Here is a 20,087-nt window from a genome sequence, read left to right on the forward strand (position 1 = left end):
TCCAACCACTCCCTGTCCCAACCAGACCTTGGCAGTCTATCAGCATGGATGCCATTGTCAAACTTCCCTTGTCCAACAACTTTGATTGCATTATGGTTTTTGTGGACCGTCTCACTAAACAAGCACACTTTGTCCCATACAAAGAAGATGGCTTTGATGCTCCACAACTAGCCCAGATGTTCCGCCAACACATTGTCCGACTTCACGGTATACCTCAAGACATCATCTCAGATCGTGGATCAATCTTCAACTCCCACTTCTGGCGAGCCTTTGTCAAAGGCTTAGGCATCACACCAAACTTCTCCACAGCATTCCATCCACAATCCGACGGTCAAACTGAAAGAGTCAATCAAGTCCTTGAACATTACCTCCGAACATATTGTGATTACGACCAAGCCAACTGGTCCCAACTCCTAGACCTTGCAGAGTTCAGTTATAACAACTCTGTTCACGCTACAACCAAACATTCTCCCTTTGAAGCCAACTATGGTTATCATCCCACAGATCCAACTTCCCCAGCTCTCTCCGTCAACACTCCAGTTCCCTCTGTGACATCCCATATCCAAGAACTCCAAGACCTTCACAGAACTTTGATAACCAACATACAAAAAGCCCAAACCCAACATGCTAAATTCTACAATGAGAAGGTCAAACAAATCACCAAAGAAGGAACACCAATATTCAAAGTTGGAGATATGGTCTTCCTAAATCGCAAAAATATCCAGACTCTACGACCTTCACTCAAACTCGATCACCGAATGCTTGGACCATTCAAAATCATTCAAAGTACATCATCCCCACTTGCCTTCAAACTTGAACTTCCACCCTCAATGAATGTTCACCCTGTCTTCCATGTCAACCTGCTTGAGCCTGTGCGCTCCGGTCACCACCAACAACCTCAGGACCCACCACCACGTATTGAAGTCAAAGGACAAGAAGAATACCTAGTTGATAACATCCTTGACTCCCGCATCAGTGATGATGGAGGATATGATTACCTTGTACACTGGTCAGGATACTCCAACACCCATGATTCCTGGGAACCTTGGGAAGAGGTCCACACTACCACTGCCTACAAAGCCTTTCAACGTAAACACTCCAAGAATCCACATCACCACTTTCCTCCTGCTTCAGCACACCGATCTTCAAAGCTGAGCAAATCAACCTGAACAACACACCTTCCCGGCTCAGAGGACTTCGCCCTTAGAGAGGGAGCTCCTGTCATACATCACCTACTTGCCACCTAAGATAGTCTTTTCTCGTGTTCCCACACTTGAAACACATCTGGAACACTTCCCCTGACCCCCTTTGGCTTAGGTTTATTGTTCTTGATCTCCATCAACAATCCCTATTGTCATCTCTTACACTCCCACACATGAAACACCTACCCCTGAACCCCTGTGCCCTTAATCTATTGTTCCCCTGTGTGTTCACATGCTTGACACACTTACCCCTGGACTCCTGTGTCCTCTGTCTATTGTTCCTTGTCGCACCCATGAACCTGTAACAGTTACCCCTGGACCCCTGGGTCCTTTGCCTATTGTTCTTAGTTTCACATGTCAGGATTGCCAATTCTCTTGAAGAGAATTGCAAATATGTTTAGCAGTTCTTCCGTAGCTTATTGTTGTAGTTTTGCAGTTCAGCCTGTTTTGCTGTGGATATAAACCCCCTCCAAACGGGTTGTTCCCCACCTATGAATCTCTTGTTGAATCTCATTCTCAACTTGTCAGTCCAGTCAGATCCAACCTGACATCTTGCAGTTCCCTCAGTTCCCTCAGTCCCTTGTCAACCTCTGTATACTCCTCAAGCTCTACGAGCCCGAGACAAGTATTGGGTTACAGCCCCATCTCAGTCACCTTGCTTACCCTTTGGGGATAAGACCCCGCCCGTGACAGTGACCTTGCCACTACTGCTCTGAATTCAATAGAGTATTTAACAACATTGTCTGTTTGTATAGTTTTCTTAATCTTTTGGTGTGCGTCCAGTTCTTGGTTATATGGACCAGACGCTTGTCGGATTTGTTTGAAATACTCGTCAAGTGTGGCGGGCGTCCTGTCAATATCTACCAAATTGTCGTACCATTGACTGGCGTTACCTCTGAGTAACATAGAAGCGTAGTTCACTTTCAACTCCTCTTCTGGATACATGGGTCCCGCTGCTCTTAGAAACATCCTAACTTGACGGATGTGTGCCTCGAGTTTGTCAATGTCCTTCTCCCCCCAGAATTTGTCTGGTTTCGGTAAGTTGCTGATTGAATCACGCAGCTGCCTTGATATGCTTGAGGAGTACGTGTCAGACCTTGTCTGGCTCTTCTCCCTTTCATGTCTAATCCTATCTTGTTCATTTTCATTTGTCATTTGGTCACTTATAGTCCCTTCCCTCACACTTTCCCTTCCTAGTACTTCTAACACCTCGAGTTCACGAATTCTTGCAACAATTGCATCCTGTTCTCTCCTTAGCCGTTCTCTCTCCTGTTGCAAGTTCAGGTGAGGTGGCGGTTGTCAATGGAAATTACCGGATCCGGTGGAATTCTGATTGGAGATGTGGAGTAATGTGTCACTGGCCGGTAACCGTGCTTCCGCACCTGGGGACAAATTCCCCACAGTCGGTAACCGCGTTGCCGGGTTGAGTGGCAAATCAATAGATGGTGTGAGTGGTGGGAATGATGATGACCGTGATGATAATAATCGTGGAGATCCTCTTGGTGTACTCTCTTCATCAGATGAATGTTCATCCTGATGGTGTTGATCGTCATGGGAGATCAAGGGGTCGGGTGGTCTGGGTTCTCTTGGTTGACTTGGGTTGCGTAGATTGTACCTTGGTTCCGTAGACAACATCTTGCTAGTTGGCTACTGTGCTTGCCGAGTTCGAATAAGGGGACAATGTATCTACTGTCAGGGGTTCCTTTAGTTCTAGGAATGATTCGGGGACAAGATCCGCAACTGGTCAAGCACGGTAGCGATCTAGAGTCACAGACAGGTGAAGATACATTGTCCAAAGAGTAAAGTAGCTATGTTTGTATTATGTATCTGTCAGGTACGCCGCCGGCAGCGTCCTCCATATACCCGAGTTGTCACCACGTGACAGTATCGTACCGCCTTGGCGTCAAGGAAGAAAGGGAAAACCTATACGCTTGACTTCTCACACACTCATATTCAGAGAAGGCATCGCACTGCTCTGTGAGAAGGTTGAACGGAGACGCCGGTGTGGTTTCCCACGATCCCACTACATGCTTCAAAGCCCGGAGGAGAGAAGGGAAGTGGAAGGGGAAGGGCGATGAATTACCCCATCGGGTTCTATGGCTCGTTAACGGAGGGTTATGAGGTGCTGCATGTGTCAAAATGTGTGGATCGCAGGAGGAAGTTGCTAGATGAACTTCAGCACATAGAAAGCAATGCATAAGTGTACTCACCTAGATGAACTTCAGCACATAGAAAGCAATGAAGAACATCTAGGTAAAAAGCTTCAAGATGATACTTGGACGGAATTAGAGACGGACTAAGGAATGTGGCGGTATCGCACGGAATTGAGGAATTCCAACACTCCCCCTCGTCCAAGAGTTATCGCAGAATCAGTTCTTTCGAGATAGGCCAAGCTTGGCTGCCAGATGGTGATGGGAGTCAGGAGGAAGAGCTTTAGTGAAGAGGTCAGCAAGATTCTCAGCTGAGGGGACATATGATAGGTCGATCTTCCCGGATTTGATGTTGTCTCTGATATGATGGTAGATTATATCAATGTGCTTGGCTCGGTCATGGTGTACAGGATTCTTGGCCAGCAGGATGCTAGCATTATTGTCATTCAGGATTGGAGTTGATTCTTTCTGTTGAAAACCAAGATCTGAGAGAAGAAGACGTAGCCAGGTGGCCTGGCGAGCAGCATTCGAGGAGGACATGTATTCAGCTTCCATGGTGGAAAGCGCAGTTGTTGGTTGTCTTCTGGATTTCCACGCAACTGGTCCCCCGAAGACCTGGAAGACATAGCCTGTTGTGGATCTCCGTGTATCAAGACACCCTCCCCAGTCCGCATCTGCATAGCCCAGTATAGTTCTTGCTCCCCCTGCTGCTGAGAATATGAGACAAACGTCTAGAGTTGCTTTGATGTACCGCAGTAGATGGCGGGCAGCATGGATATGCTCCTTGCTCCACTTGGAAGCAGATCGAGACAAAAGGGAAGCAGCAAATGCCAGATCGGGGCGAGTGATGGTGGCAGCATAGAGGATTGCCCCAACCATGGCTGGGTATGGCTCAGAAGCTACAAGCTGATGTTCCTCATCAGTTGCTGCAACTGCTTTATAGCCTGAGGGTAGAGGAGCCCGAGCTGGTCGACAATTTAGCATGTCGAATCGGTCCAGGATTGAAGTGAGATAGTGTTCCTGCGAAACATATAGTTTCTTATTCTGTGCTTGGCTCGGTCATGGTGTACAGGATTCTTGGCCAGCAGGATGCTAGCATTATTGTCATTCAGGATTGGAGTTGATTCTTTCTGTTGAAAACCAAGATCTGAGAGAAGAAGACGTAGCCAGGTGGCCTGGCGAGCAGCATTCGAGGAGGACATGTATTCAGCTTCCATGGTGGAAAGCGCAGTTGTTGGTTGTCTTCTGGATTTCCACGCAACTGGTCCCCCGAAGACCTGGAAGACATAGCCTGTTGTGGATCTCCGTGTATCAAGACACCCTCCCCAGTCCGCATCTGCATAGCCCAGTATAGTTCTTGCTCCCCCTGCTGCTGAGAATATGAGACAAACGTCTAGAGTTGCTTTGATGTACCGCAGTAGATGGCGGGCAGCATGGATATGCTCCTTGCTCCACTTGGAAGCAGATCGAGACAAAAGGGAAGCAGCAAATGCCAGATCGGGGCGAGTGATGGTGGCAGCATAGAGGATTGCCCCAACCATGGCTGGGTATGGCTCAGAAGCTACAAGCTGATGTTCCTCATCAGTTGCTGCAACTGCTTTATAGCCTGAGGGTAGAGGAGCCCGAGCTGGTCGACAATTTAGCATGTCGAATCGGTCCAGGATTGAAGTGAGATAGTGTTCCTGCGAAACATATAGTTTCTTATTCGGTCGATCACGGAAGATATTGAACCCAAGGAAGTAGGATGCTGGTCCTCCGTCTGTACATTCAAACCTCTTGTTGAGGTCTTGTTTGAATTTGTCCAGTTCTTGACGAGAGGTACAGGCAATAAGTTGATCGTCGACATGGACAGAGAGTAGCAGAAGGGACTTGTCTTTACCCCGTCGAACATACAGGCAGGAGTCGGCAGAAGTGGGTTTGAGACCCTGGGAACGAAGCCATATGTCAAGGGCTGAGTTGAAGCATCTGGGAGATTGCTTGAGGCCATACAGTGACTTCCGAAGATGTAGAACTGAACCAGCTGAAATGTTGCTACCTTCAGGAGGTTCCATGTAGATGTCTTCTTCCAGTTCTCCATTGAGAAAAGCCGCCTTGATATCCACTTGATCGAGTTCAAGGTCAAGGTAGTTGACCAGGGAGAGTAGAACCCGGATTGAATCCTTGTGGGCTACACCCGCATATAATTCGTTATAGTCCAGTCCCGCAACCTGAGAGTATCCCTTAGCCACCCAGCGTGCCTTGTATGAGGATGGTTTTCTTGTCTCCCCATCAATTTTCCGGGTGAAAACCCAACGAGCCTTTAGAATTCTCTGTCCTGTCTTGCGAGGCTCTACTGTCCACACTGAGTACTTCTCCATCCGTGCCAATTCCTCCTTGATTGCCTCCTGCCAGTGTTCCCACTCAGCCGACTGTTCTGCCATGTGATAGGTAGGAGGGGTGAGGTGATCTGTTGAAAGGGCATTGTGGATGAGAGCGTGGTGTTCGGCATCCAGACCAGCTAACCGGCGAGATCGACGAGGTACTGTTTGTTCAGAGGTGGATTCCATATCTGAAGTAGCTTCTTCACTTTCAGGTACAGGGTCCCTAGTGGGTGTGATGGATGATTCTTCATTTTGAGATGTCGAGATGTCAATTGGAGTGAAGGTGTATGTATCTTTTGCAGCTGGCGTATGGGCGTGTGTTTTCCCCCCCTCACCAAACGGAATGGGAGGTTCAGGTCCAGGTTTTGTGTAGACAATGTCACGCGATTGAGTAATCTTGTTGTTTTGACCCAACACAATGCAATTATGTGTACCTTGAACATAGCCAAGAAGCCGTCCTGGAATGTACCGAGGTTTGAGTTTGTCCGTCTCAATGTGATTCCTGAACCAGAGATTGGTACCAAAGGGCTGGAGATGGGTTATATCGTTCGTTGTTTTCCGCCAGAGATCTTCAGGAAGGTGTTTTGAGGGTCCAGCTGGAGAGCGATTGAGAGTGTATACTGCAAACTTTGCCGCAAATGGCCAGAAGGAGAGTGGGAGGCCCGAATGAGCAAGTAGTATCCGACCTCTGTTCATGATGGTGAAGATAGCTCGTTCAATTCGACCATTTTGGGCATGGGAGTCTGGACTGGTCAAGAGGTGTTCAATCCCCCGGTGTCTGACCATGGATTGGAAAGTTGAGCTCATGAATTCACTCCCCCTATCTGATTGTATTGCCTTGCACTAGAATCCGGTCTGTGTTTCACCATATGTGATGTATTCATTCACAGAGTCGGCAATTTCATATGCTGTCTTGTTCTTGAGAGGTTTGACATGCATGATATCTTCGAGTGTAGTCATCATAGATGGTGAGAAGATATCGTTCACCATGGTAACCAGTTGTGTGTGTGGGTCCGAAGAGATCCATATGAAGCACTCCAAGAGGTTGATGACATCTTGGAGAGTGTGAGTGTGAGGGAAGCCGTCTACCCCCACCAATTATGCAGGAGGGACATTGAAATGCATCCCTGTCACTTGTGATCTCATCTCCCGTCCAATATCTTATGTCTCCTAGGCGTCCCCCCTTACCCATCTGAATCACATTGTCTACTCCAAAGTGTCCAAGTCGGTCGTGTGTTACGGGGTAACAACGAATCGAGAGGACTCTATCGAGTTCGACGGATTAGGACAGAGGAAAGCGGGAGTTGGAGGCAGTGCTGCAGTAGGTAGGGACGGGTTTTCCCCTTTCGAGATTTCCCCACTGGGTTTGCTCAAAGCGGTTTTTCACCTGTCCGAGTATGTACGTAGACGCTTGCAGCAGGAAGGAGACGAGGACAAGGATAGCCGTAGACAGTATATAGTACAATCAGCAAAGTACCAACTTTGCTGATTCTTCAATATCATTCTTTGGCTACATCGATTGCAGAGGAGACACGATCCATTAGCACCAGAGCCCCTAGATCTCCACAAGACATCCATCGAGTTCGACCCAACCTGCGACCTAGTCGTCGTGTTTCCAGTACCGTTACATCGTGCCATTCTTTGAGGAGACTGTGGGAATCAGCGCTGAGAGATTGATGAGGTAGGGTAGACGTACAAGGCGGGGTGTGAATGTAAAGGTCATGAACAAGAGTGGATTGTAGAAGAATAGTCTTGGAGTTGGATAGTCGAAGTTCGGCGTGATTGGCTTGAAAGATCCATGAACCAGCAGTGAGCGCAGTTGTTTGGCTTACACTGAGAAGGTTTCGTGACAGAGCAGGTGCATATAGAGTTGGGATGTGTAGACCTTGACAGATGAGGAAACCTCGCTCGCGCGCAGAGACTGTCTGAGAGTTACCAACACGGAGAGGTACTGCCGAAGGGAGAGTGACAATGTCATGGAGGAGGGACCGTTCCATGACCATAGAAGTACTACAGCCGGAGTCGATGACCAGGCTGGACAGGGAAGCGACCGGTGTAGCATGGAGAGCAGAGGCAGGTGCGACGGCAAAGAAGGATGAAGTGTGACTGGGAGTTTCTGCATAGAGAATGTTCATGTCGCTCGAGGAATGGATACTGTCCCGATTCTGTTGTGCCAGATTTGCTGAAGTCTGTTGAGATGTCGGCGCGCGAGACTCAAGAGCTTTGAGGGCGATGCATTCGGAGGTGTTATGGGATTTGGAGTTATGATGTGCGCACCACTTCTTCTCCTTCTTGCTCCCATCAAGCTGTTTTCTTGAGGAAACCTTGGTCTTCGTTTGAGTGAGAAGAGCTTGTTCAGTCTCCTGAGCAGTTCGTCGACGGTATTCATCCCCTACAGTGGAAATGACATCCGCAGAAGTAATAGAATCACGCATAGAGAGACCTTGAACAATGGTTGAATAAGATGGAGGTAGGGAAAGGAGAATGGCTGTTGCCAGATCGTTGTCGGCAAAGACAGTTTTGGTGGAGGATGCGAGATCGTTGTATGCTTCTCTCATGCCAGAGATGACAGGGAGAGGGTCTTCATCCTCTTGAATATTCGTTCTCCAGATAAGGCGAAACAATTCAACTCGTCGGCTGCCCCTGGCGGCAGAGTAGTTTGCTTTGAGATGTTCAAGGAGGAGACCTGATTGGGAGAGTGCAATCGTTTGTACACCACTTTCCCCTTGAATTGTCTCGAATGTCACATTTGAAGACACAATAGCAAGTTCAGAGGGTAGGACATTGTGGATGGAACGATCGAGGACGCCGTTGATAATAGCCCAGGCTTGTCGATCTTTCTTGATCCACTTCTTCTGTTCAAAGACCGGCTTTGGGTAGTCTTCAAGACCCGAGGCGACATCGTAGACATCCTTGAGGATGAGGCGGTTGGTCACAGCGCGCAACCAGTCCTTGTAGTTGTCAGACGATCGAAGGATGACTTTGTTGATAGTGAGGGGTTCAGTGGATTGGTGTCACGAACTACGTCGTGACACCTCGATTACTCCACCAACAATGACCCTCCTTTGGCCATCAAAACCCCATCACGCCTTAACCTCTTTACTCTACACGTAACTCAGGACTTCTGACACCAAGTACGGCGAAGTTAGACGGAGTTAGGCTAAGTAGGGACAATGGGAGCAGAAGTGCGGCGATGTTAGGCGGAGTTAGGCTAAGTAGGGACAATGGGAGCAGAAGTGCGGCGATGTTAGGCGGAGTTAGTCGAAGGAGGAAGAGGATGGCCGAGGGCTCGGGGAAGTTGGACGAAGTGCGTTGAAGTACGTCAAAGCGCGAGAGGGTTGGATGAACGTCTAGGAGGAGTAGATAATATTAGCTGAGAAGATCGCTGAAGTTCTTCAGCGATCCTTGATTGTTGTCAGTAGTGAAAGACATAGAGATAGCTATATACAATCGAGATACATCGCCATCAGTAGAACAAAACCTCAGTTAGAGTAACTACGCCGAAGTACGCCGTAGTTACACTCCTTTCGACGTCTGCGCCCTCCTGGTTGGGTGGGACATCGACTTAGAAGCGCCAAGTTAGCCGAGGTTCGTCGACCGTCGGTCTACTAGAAGATAGTTGTTCGACAGCCGTGACAGTATCAAGGATCGCTCTTACCGACGACCCGTGCGAACCTCGGAGAAGTACGAAGATATTATGGAACCAGAAAGGAGAGTTACGCGAGGCATGAGTAGGGATGGAGACAGGATGGAAGAGAACGAGAGGAGAGCATTGGAGGAGCTTAGCAGAGCAATGGGGCAGGACCTTGGAGTGGAGGATAGTGTGGGGGGATCAATTCAAGGAGATGAATTCGTTCCACCGGTGCCTTCTAACCCTCCTTCTCCTCCGTCTAATGCTCTCCCACCTGCGGGATCCCCACTTGGATCAGACCAAACCCCACGCCCAAGAGAAAACACTGGAAGTACGGCGAACTTGGGAGAAGAAGGAACACAAGGGGTGGTGTTGGCCTTGATGCAGATGGTGGCGAATATGAACAAAGACATGATGGAGGAGAGAAGGCGTAGGGAGGAATGGGAACAGAGAAGAGAAAGGGATACAGTGGGCGGGATTGCAGAAGGGATATCAGAAGGAGTGAGGTACGCCATGGGACGGCAAACTTCGGCGACCCCAAGCGTAGTGGGCGAACAACGGAAGGGGATAAAGCTACCTAACCCAGACCTCTGGAGAGGAGATCGGAACAAGTTAACCGCCTTTCTGTCTGAGTGCGACGTACATTTCGAATTGAACTCTCATCTTTTCCCCGACGACACTAAGAAAGTCTTTTTCATGATCTCTCATCTACGCGAAACGCCTCTTCTTGCAGTGCAGCCCGATCTATCCAAAAGACCTCTTCCTGAGTACCTCACGACACACGATCAGTTCATTAAGTACCTCAAGACTAACTTTGGTGATCCAGACGAAGAAGGAACTGCGGCCCGACAACTTAACGACCTCAAGCAAACCGGGTCTGCTTCGGACTACTTCTCCGCCTTCCAGCGACATGTTGCGATTCTTAAGTGGTCTGATGATGGAAACCTAGTTGACCGAGCCAAGAAAGGACTAAAATCGCACCTTCTAGATGAAATTGCAAGACACGGTAGATCGTTTGGGACTGTGAAAGAGCTATTGGAGTTTGTGATTCCCTTGGACAACCGCCTGTGGAGGAGACAAGTGGAGAAGGAGGCAGAGAGGAAAAGGGAAGGAGGGATAAGGACAACGACAGTGGTGGAAAGTCAGAGGACGGAGAAGAAAGAAGAGAAGAAATGGGAAAAGGGGCAACCTTCGGCGCAGGGTGGTGTCCAGGCGGCTATGATGTCGACGGTGGTAAAGAGTACACCGCCAAACATCGACGAAGTTCGCCGAAGATGGCCTAGGCCGAGCTCCGATCTGAGGGAGACAAGGAGGAAGGAGGGGAAGTGTACCGAGTGTGGTGAAGCAGGACATTGGCTGAAGGAATGCCCTGTAAGGGAGGCTAAGGTTAAGGTTGGACTGTTGCCTCCATGGGGGGGGAAGTTCGGAGAACGTGGTGGAGGATCGGGAGGGAACGCAGTACCTCTCGGACAGAGGAGGAACTTGAATGCGGTTGGAGGAGAAGTAGATTTGGAAGAGGACCAGGGAAAAGAAGAGGACCTGTCGCAGTAGGCGAGGCTCGGCGGGTCCGCCATATTCTCTCGGCCACCATTCCCAAACCCATAAAAGAAACACAGCTGATGGAGCCAGAGGATTGTGAATACAAAAATACACCACTCAGTACCCCTTGTTCATGCAATGTCGATAATCATCTCCTCATCCCTTCCGTTTCCAGGGATCAACCTAAATCGGACATTTTCATTAATGGAATAAAGCTAACTACGCTCTGGGACACTGGAGCTACTTGTTCATATATAAGCCCTAGGGCGGCAGCGAAGATAGGTGTAGAAAAGAGGCGATATCAGGTGAGCGTACCCGTTCACATGTTCGACGGCTCGGTGAGTGTCGCTGGACCCATCACCGAGTTTGTCGAAGTCGGATTTAGTTTGACGAAGGACGCCGAAGTGCGATCTGTTTGTCTCGATGTAACAACGCTCTGCGACGCAGATGTTGTGATAGGGTGGGATTGGATGAGGAAGGAAGGGGTTGTCCTTGATGGAAGAGACAACTCGGTGAAATTTCCCATCCCAACCCCACCAAGTGCGGCGAAGTTAGCGGCCATAGGGCTGCCAACTCCGACGGACGCGATAGACCTCCGCGGCGAAGATGAGCTTGAAGAGCTGAGCCCGGAGGAACAAGACGAGTTGTTCCAGGTAGTTCCTGAACAATACCACCAGTACATTGACGTTTTTAATCCGAAGAAGGGAGGAGAGACCCTTCCCCCTTCAAGGTCCTACGATTTGAAGTTTGAGCTTAAGGAGGGGGCGAACCTTAAGGTCGCCTCCCTCTATGCTCAAGGAGAAGATCAGAGACGCGCGCTGAGAGACATACTAGATCGCGAACTCGCCGCTGGCCGAATTCGGGCAAGTAACTCGCCATACGGCTCACCAATGTTTATGATACCGAAGAAAGCCGAAGGACAATGGCGAATGGTCATCGACTATCGAAAACTGAACGAAGCGACCATACCAGATGCCTACCCTCTCCCTCTAATAGGTCAAATTACTGAGGAACTTGGAAAAGCAAGGTATTTCAGCAAACTAGATCTAATCGGAGCATACCAATTGTTGAGGGTGACAGAGGGACATGAACACCTGACGGCGTTCAGGACACAGTATGGTATGTTTGAATCTCTGGTTGTTCGTGATGGGCTGCGAAACGCCCCCGCGGTCTTCCAACACTTCCTAAATGAGGTGTTTAGAGAGCTACTAGGGAATGGAGTCGTGGTCTACATTGACGATATCCTCATTTATGGGAATACGTTGGAGGAATTACGAGGAACTACGGCGAAGGTCTTTGAGGTACTGCGGAAGGCGAGCCTGTACGTGAAAGCTAGTAAGTGCGAGTTCGAAAGAGATTCGGTGGTGTTTCTGGGTTTCGTGGTATCCTCTAAAGGTGTATCGGTGAACCCAGAATACATTGATGCCATCACTTCCTTCCCACGTCCTAAGAATCTACGAGAGTCAAGGGGATTCATTGGAGTTGTAAGCTACTACAGGCGCTTTGTCCCCAACTTCTCGAAGATTGCTAGACCTATCAATGACTTGACAAGGAAGGAGGTACCATTTGTATGGGGAGTCGAACAGGAGTCAGCCTTCAAAGAGTTGAAGGCTAGGATGTGTACTGCGCCGGTGTTAGCCCATTTTGACCCTACATTGAAGACGATATTACAGACAGATGCGTCGTTCTTCGGCTGGGGGTTCATAATTTCGCAGATCAACACGGCTGGTCAAGAACACCCGGTAGCTATTGAGTCTGGTGCTTTCAACACAGCTCAACTGAATTATACGGTAGGAGAAAAGGAGTTCCTCGCTGTAGTGGAGGGTTTCAGAAGAAGGAGACACTTATTATTGCAGGTAGAAACCACAGTACTTACCGACCATCTAAACCTTACCTACTGGATGGAACCGAAACAACTCAGTCCTCGGCAAGGTAGGTGGGTAGAGGAGCTAGCTAACTTCAGGTTTAAAATGGTTTATCGGCCAGGAACCCAGGCAAGTCTTCCAGATGGATTATCTAGACGGGCGGACTATCATTCCGGGAAAGGAAGTACCATGGTACAAGAGAGCAACCTTATCCAAGGTCTGCCGAAGTTCGACGAAGTTGACGCCACCACGTCGGAGTTGCGTCACCTCCTTCGAGCATTGCAAGGGACAAGGGAGGTAAAGGAAAATGATCTTGTGGACCCTATGGATCTAGTACTTGGAGTTCAGGAGGACGAAGACATAGAAGGGGTCAGAGAAGAATTATTAGGAGTCGTTTGCGCTGAGTGTTCTCATCCTACGTGTAACGATAACGTGCAGGAACCAGGATCAATCACCGAACTACGCCGTAGTTCGCGGTCTCCTCTAATCCTTCGTGGGGGGTGGAACTCAAGAGGTTTCCTCACATTCGACGATCGCATTTATGTGCCGAACTACGCCGATGCTCGGCTGAAGATCATGAAGATGCGACATGACTCAGCCTTGGCCGGTCATCCAGGTTCGGCGAAGACCCTTGAACTAGTCCTGAGGGATTATGTCTGGATTGGAGTAAGGAAGGATGTCGAAGATTATGTTGCTGGATGCGCGGTATGTCAGAGAGCGAAGACTAACAGGCAGAAACCTCATGGGGAGCTTAAACCACTGGAGGTAGCTACGAAACCTTGGTCTAGCATCTCGATGGATTTTATCGAGGAGCTGCCAAATTCCCATGGATATAATTCCATCCTGGTAGTGGTGGATCGGTTGACCAAATGGGCCATTTTTATCCCGACTACGACGAAGTTAACCGCAGCCGGCCTATCAGAGTTGATATTGGACTATGTGGTGGCCCAGCATGGGTTGCCAGAGAATATAGTATCGGACAGGGGATCGAAGTTTACCTCCAAGTTCTGGAAGAATTTGACCGATAGTCTCGGAATAAGACTACATCTCTCTACTGCATATCATCCACAGACTGACGGACAGACCGAACGAACCAACCAGTCTTTGGAACTGTATCTTCGAATCTTCACCTCCTATCAGCAGAACGACTGGTCAAAGCTACTCGCTCGAGCTAGCTTTGCTTACAACAACACCCAGCACTCTGCGATAAACAAAACCCCATTCTATGCGAACTATGGATATCACCCTCGTTGGGCTGAAGAGATAAAGGCTAGCGAGGTCGAAGTGCCCGCTGCTACGGTGGTGGTAAAAGACTTGACTGAAATACACAAAGATTGTATCGAAGGAATTGAGAAAGCTAATGAGAAGTACGCCGAAGGATACAATAGGAAACACCGGACTACGCCGAACTTCGCGGAAGGAGACCTAGTGATGCTGTCGTTAGAGAATATTAAGACGAAGAGACCAATGAAGAAGTTAGATGTTAAGCAAAGTGGGCCGTACAAGGTAGTACGGCAGGTAGGTTCTCATGCTTGTAAATTGGAATTACCAGGAACGATGGCAGGTATCCATGATGTATTCCATGTCTCCTTGCTCCGTCCTTATCACCCTCCAATATTTCCTGGTCAGCAAGCTGAGCCACCTGGGCCAGTAGAAGTAGACAATGTGGGAGAGTCTTGGGAGGTAAAGGATATTGTGGACTCTAGAGTAAATAAGAGGTCAGGAAAGTTAGAGTACTTGGTGGAGTGGTTAGGTTACGAAGGAACAGACGATTCAGTATCATGGGAACCAGTGGAGAACGTCGATGGAGCTGATGACATATTGGCGAAGTTCCACGAACTTCACCCTACTAAGCCAAAGGAAGGGCGACTGCGAAGGGCTAGGAGATAGAACATACTGCATACAACATAGGATTACAGCTACGTACCGCTCACTTGTCCTTACTCTTACCCTTACCTTTTCCTTTTCCTTTCTCCTTCGATCTACTCGGTCCCGCGGGATTGGTGTGGAGGCTACCGATGACCGAAGGTAGATCGAGAGTCTCAGACGGGAACGCAGTAGAGAGAGAAGCATTCCATGCCCGATTCATAGCCCCAAAGAAGTCACCGAAGTCCTGGACATCTCGAGCAGCTTGCATGCTCGGGGTCCTCCACAGAGAACGTATGGTCCGTAGACACTCGAAGGGAAGACTGAGGAGGTCGAGAGCAGTCTGGGCGGAAGCTGGGACACGAGAACTACTACGGCGACCTAACCAGTCAAGGGACGGTGGTGGCTCATACGCCATAGGAGTGACTAGGAAGGGGGTGTCGAACAGTCTTCGGCGAACATCGGCTATCTCAGTAAGGCTTCGGCGAGAGACGTCCGCTAACCTTGTCCTTGCTTCGTCGTCCAGAGCCCCAGTGTTGACTACATCTACTAACGCCGCAGTAAGATTGTTTAAAGCGTTAGCTTGACGAGAAGAGAAGTCAAGCAGGAGAGATGTATCATTTCGGGCGGCCTCAAGCTGAGTAGTGAGACCGAGGACGAGAGAACGATAAGTGGCGAATTCCTTTTCGTCCTCAGGAATACGGACGTCCAGGGAGATACGAGGGTGGACGAGGGACAACCGGGGAGCAGAGGGACCAGCACGCTGAGTATCTTCACTTTCCACATCACCATCATTGAAGGCAACCTCCTTCTCTTTAGATTTCCCTTTTGATTTCTTTAAAGAAGACTTCGGTGTCTTCTGGGAAGCAGAGGGAGGGGTGACGGGAGGGGCCGCCGAAGTGGCCGGAGGAACAGAAGGACGCCGACTTCGGGTGCTGTGAGCCGGAGGAGAAGCTACCACTGGAGAGGACGGACGTGGCGCCGAAGGACGAGAGGCCGAAGGACGGGAGGCCGAAGGAGCAGAGGCCGAAGGACGGCGAGAAGACGAAGGAGGAACAGCCGGGAGACGTGATGGGCCGGCCACAGGAGCGAAGGGCGACGGCGACGGAGGCGACGGGCGGAGGTCCGGCGAAGTACGGCGAACCGACCGGAGAGACGAAGGAGGTACCCGCGAACGGGGGGCAGACGCTGGAGTCTGAGGAGGGGGGAAGGGCGAAGAGTCGGAGGGACGGGGCGGGATGTCCCGGGCAGAGGAAACGGGACAGAAGGAGCAGGGGCCAGACGTGCATGAAGCACAACGGAGGGCCTTGTTGTGTGGCCTGACTGCCTTGAGGCAGGGCCAGTTTGGACGATTATACGTGATAATCTCACGTCTACTAATTAGCAGGAGTAACTTCGGCGTAGAACGAATAGGTGGACTCACCGGCAACGATCACACGCTTCGTCAACACCAACCGCGATCCAACGACCAGGCTCGGACTTCATCTTCTCCCACAAGTACTCTTCTTCCCGCAGTGATCTCTTCACCCGTTTGGGCGAAGGCTCCCCTCTGGGAGAAGGGGGGGGAGCAGCGACGGGGGCGGCGGCAGCAGGACCAGCAGCGGCGGCAGCGGCGATGGCGTTGGGGGGGGGGAGAACCCCGGAAGAGGAAGAAGAAGAGGAAGAAGAAGAAGAGGAAGAAGAAGAAGAAGAGAGGGAACGGCGTCGTTTCTGGCCCACAATTTGAGCAGGGGGAGGGGCAGGACCGGCTGCGAGTTAGCAATGTCTTGGAGAGCTAAAGAACAGATAAACAAGGCCAAGTTCGGCGAAGGTGTGAGGGGTTGGACGAAGAACTCACGCTCAGGACTATCTACGTTGTTGTCCTCTACACTAATCACCTCCACATCATCATCCGGGTATTCTTCTAACTCGCTTTCACCCTCACTATCGATCCTACCCTCCCCACCATCATCATCATCCTCACTTTCTTCGGTGTCGGGTCGATCACCCGACTCCGAGCCCCCACTGAGCGAGTCCTGGTCGGAGGAGGACGGAGACTCACCAGGACGAAAGGCGGGCGTCCTACGGCGAGGAGTGGCGGCAGGAGGAGGCCGGAGAACCCGTTACGGGGACGGGAGAACCAGCGGAGGGAGAGGCGGAGCGAGGGGGCGGGGCAGCGCCAGACGGCTCCCCCAGAGAGAGAGTGCCGAGGCCGAGGGAGGAGACTTGGCGAGATCTGTCGCCGAAAGAAACTGAACATCAGCCAAGTTCGGCGAGGTAGGGTGAGTATCGATGAAAACTCACGAGCAGATGACACCATACCACCAAAGTTCCTCATGGCGGCGAAAGGGCTGGGTGTAGGAGTAGAAGGGGCCATGACGTTAAGATATTTAAATGAGAATAAAACTCGAGGCGATGATTCAAGGTAACAAATCTGTTTTCTAGGTAAGAGAGATAGAAAGTTTTGAAAGCAGATGGGAAAAAGAGAGAAGCTCGACGAACTGCTCAGTATTTAGTATAATCAAACCTAACCCCTCGTCGTCAACATGCAGCAAACTTCGCGTTTCATCAACAAAAGGCATCGCAGGGACGATCAAAATTCCCACGCTATAGTGTCTCATCTCAATATAAGCGAGGGTTACTTCGACAAACAACGGTGTTGTTCGGCTGCCATTCAGGAAGCGTGTCTCACCTACAAAAGACACAGGGCTTCTTACGGCAAACCTCGACGAAGTTAGGGGAGTCTCATTGTCGGGTTCTGGAGTGAAAGGAGGCCCAACTACGAAGTGCGGCGCAAAGAGCAGAAGAGTAGAGGATGGTCATGGGGAGGGAGAGAATGGGGTACTACGCTGCTAAGTTCTCTTGCCACGACAGAGGTGTAATCGCTCACGAGGACGTTCGCGGCTAAAGAAGGGGGCGACTGTCACGAACTACGTCGTGACACCTCGATTACTCCACCAACAATGACCCTCCTTTGGCCATCAAAACCCCATCACGCCTTAACCTCTTTACTCTACACGTAACTCAGGACTTCTGACACCAAGTACGGCGAAGTTAGACGGAGTTAGGCTAAGTAGGGACAATGGGAGCAGAAGTGCGGCGATGTTAGGCGGAGTTAGGCTAAGTAGGGACAATGGGAGCAGAAGTGCGGCGATGTTAGGCGGAGTTAGGCTAAGTAGGGACAATGGGAGCAGAAGTGCGGCGATGTTAGGCGGAGTTAGGCTAAGTAGGGACAATGGGAGCAGAAGTGCGGCGATGTTAGGCGGAGTTAGTCGAAGGAGGAAGAGGATGGCCGAGGGCTCGGGGAAGTTGGACGAAGTGCGTTGAAGTACGTCAAAGCGCGAGAGGGTTGGATGAACGTCTAGGAGGAGTAGATAATATTAGCTGAGAAGATCGCTGAAGTTCTTCAGCGATCCTTGATTGTTGTCAGTAGTGAAAGACATAGAGATAGCTATATACAATCGAGATACATCGCCATCAGTAGAACAAAACCTCAGTTAGAGTAACTACGCCGAAGTACGCCGTAGTTACACTCCTTTCGACGTCTGCGCCCTCCTGGTTGGGTGAGACATCGACTTAGAAGCGCCAAGTTAGCCGAGGTTCGTCGACCGTCGGTCTACTAGAAGATAGTTGTTCGACAGCCGTGACAATTGGTCCTCAAGTTCGGCCATGCTTGGGCGCACAGTAGTGGTATTTCCGACTGTTAATCTATCAAAATGTGTGGATCGCAGGAGGAAGTTGCTAGATGAACTTCAGCACATAGAAAGCAATGCATAAGTGTACTCACCTAGATGAACTTCAGCACATAGAAAGCAATGAAGAACATCTAGGTAAAAAGCTTCAAGATGATACTTGGACGGAATTAGAGACGGACTAAGGAATGTGGCGGTATCGCACGGAATTGAGGAATTCCAACAGCATGCTGCACAGGTTGAGTCAGTTTGGTGTATCTCGAAGGACACAGGGTCAGACAGACTCTAGGGGGGTCCAGACGGTGTGTGTCCGTTGCATACGCACGGAAAGGGGGAGGACGAATGTGGAGGGGAAAAGTCGACGACCGTGGGAAAGTGCGACGTACAAAGGCCTCACCTCTCCTCCATTTGCCTCATCCTACCATAGTTTCTTCCCCTTCCTGTCCTTCCATTGGTTATAACCTCACACTATCAAACATGGTCCTTCTTCTGCGAACTACAGTCAGACACGCCGCAAAACTACCTCTTCAAACTCTTCGAACCGGGTCAATGTCTGTCAGAGGGAAACATTCTCTCCCTCCACTGCCTTATGCGTACGACGTGAGTTCACATTCCCCTTTCACCTTATCCTTGTCAGCTACCGCCTGATGTAAAGCTCATACAGGAGGAGAGTCACATTTAAGAATGGATCCAGCTAATTGTCAGGCCCTCGAACCGTCTATATCGGCAGAGATTATGACCCTTCACCATACCAAGCATCATCAGACCTACGTCAACGGGTTGAACGCTGCTGAAGAGGCTCTTGCAAATTTCCAAGCTTCCGGTGATATCAGGGGTGCTATTGATCTTCAGGCAGCTCTCAAATTCAATGGAGGTGGACACATGTGAGTCCATTCTTCTCCTAACGATTGAAGCATACCCGCTGACGTCTCAGTAATCACTCGGTTAGGCGCATTCCTTTCCCCTAGCTCGAGTATATACAGAAATAAGACACAATCTGCCAATATGACCGCTGCGATCGACTTATGCACACTCTCGAGCTCTTTATGAAGAAAGAAGTGACATATCACTCACATTCAGCTGTTTTGGACCAATCTCGCCCCTACCGGATCAGAAGCCGCTAAACCCAATCCCTCTTCGACTTTCATCAAGCAAGTTGAAGTTGATTTCGGGTCTCTTGACAACCTCAAGTCTGAGATGAACACCAAGACCGCCGCCATCCAAGGATCCGGCTGGGGCTGGTTGGGATGGAACAAGAAGGCGAAAAAGCTCGAAATCGCTACGACGCCTAACCAAGATCCGTTGTTGAGTACGTCCACTTCCACTTTATAGCCAGATCGAGTGGTACTTAATAATGTAGGCTTGGTCCCCATCATTGGCATTGATATCTGGGAACATGCTTTCTATCTTCAGTACAAGAACGTCAAGCCGGATGTGAGTTGATTATCAACAATGTGGACGAGGCTGTGACTGACGAAATAGTATCTCAAGGCCATATGGGATGTCATCAATTATGAAGAAGCTGATAAGCGTCTCCAGGCTGCCATGTGATCTGACGGAATGAGTCGAACGAGAGATAGAGTGACAAATAAGAGTCTGGCATTTGTCGAGTAAGTATGAAACCGATGCAACGAATGGGGACAGGGAATCGGGCTACTTATGTATGCTGTGTGCTACTTGCTGCACAGTCCACTGTTCTTTACTCTACCAGTATGCCACAGGAGCCGAGCATCATGTTCCAGTCGTCAATACGAGTGATATCTGTATATGGGGGGCGACGGAGATACCACGCTCTCCGCCATC

The 20,087-nt window shown here is 49.9% G+C and overlaps 3 protein-coding genes across 3 annotated transcripts; 2 read left to right on the forward strand and 1 right to left on the reverse strand.

The window, feature by feature from the left end:
* Nucleotides 1-10,962: 10,962 nt before the first annotated feature.
* TREMEDRAFT_26117 (uncharacterized protein) lies at nucleotides 10,963-12,156 on the forward strand (the record flags this gene model as incomplete). Its single annotated transcript, XM_007000658.1, has 1 exon — nucleotides 10,963-12,156. A coding segment is annotated over one exon (1,194 nt), but the record flags the coding sequence as incomplete, so codon positions are not given.
* A 2,521-nt stretch (nucleotides 12,157-14,677) lies between these two features.
* Nucleotides 14,678-16,969, reverse strand: TREMEDRAFT_58068 (uncharacterized protein; the record flags this gene model as incomplete). Its single annotated transcript, XM_007001068.1, has 6 exons — nucleotides 14,678-15,986; nucleotides 16,037-16,361; nucleotides 16,451-16,628; nucleotides 16,655-16,674; nucleotides 16,713-16,844; nucleotides 16,897-16,969. The coding sequence occupies 6 exons, from the start codon at nucleotides 16,967-16,969 to the stop codon at nucleotides 14,678-14,680; spliced, it is 2,037 nt and encodes a 678-aa protein (XP_007001130.1).
* A 1,765-nt stretch (nucleotides 16,970-18,734) lies between these two features.
* TREMEDRAFT_41411 (uncharacterized protein) lies at nucleotides 18,735-19,964 on the forward strand. Its single transcript, XM_007000845.1, has 6 exons — nucleotides 18,735-18,884; nucleotides 18,990-19,168; nucleotides 19,219-19,228; nucleotides 19,365-19,593; nucleotides 19,645-19,718; nucleotides 19,767-19,964. The coding sequence occupies exons 1-6, from the start codon at nucleotides 18,762-18,764 to the stop codon at nucleotides 19,833-19,835; spliced, it is 684 nt and encodes a 227-aa protein (XP_007000907.1). The 5' UTR covers nucleotides 18,735-18,761; the 3' UTR covers nucleotides 19,836-19,964.
* The last annotated feature ends 123 nt before the right edge of the window (nucleotides 19,965-20,087 follow it).

This window comes from Tremella mesenterica (assembly GCF_000271645.1).
Source record: "Tremella mesenterica DSM 1558 unplaced genomic scaffold TREMEscaffold_1, whole genome shotgun sequence".
NCBI classification, from domain to species: Eukaryota; Fungi; Basidiomycota; class Tremellomycetes; order Tremellales; family Tremellaceae; genus Tremella; species Tremella mesenterica.

Excerpts from the sequence above, each read along its gene's own strand:
- TREMEDRAFT_41411 (XM_007000845.1), top strand. The coding sequence starts at position 18,762 with ATGGTCCTTCTTCTGCGAACTACAGTCAGACACGCCGCAAAACTACCT. Across the intron at positions 18,885-18,989 it reads CACTGCCTTATGCGTACGAC|GCCCTCGAACCGTCTATATC; the intron begins GTGAGTTCACAT and ends GCTAATTGTCAG. Across the intron at positions 19,719-19,766 it reads ACAAGAACGTCAAGCCGGAT|TATCTCAAGGCCATATGGGA; the intron begins GTGAGTTGATTA and ends CTGACGAAATAG.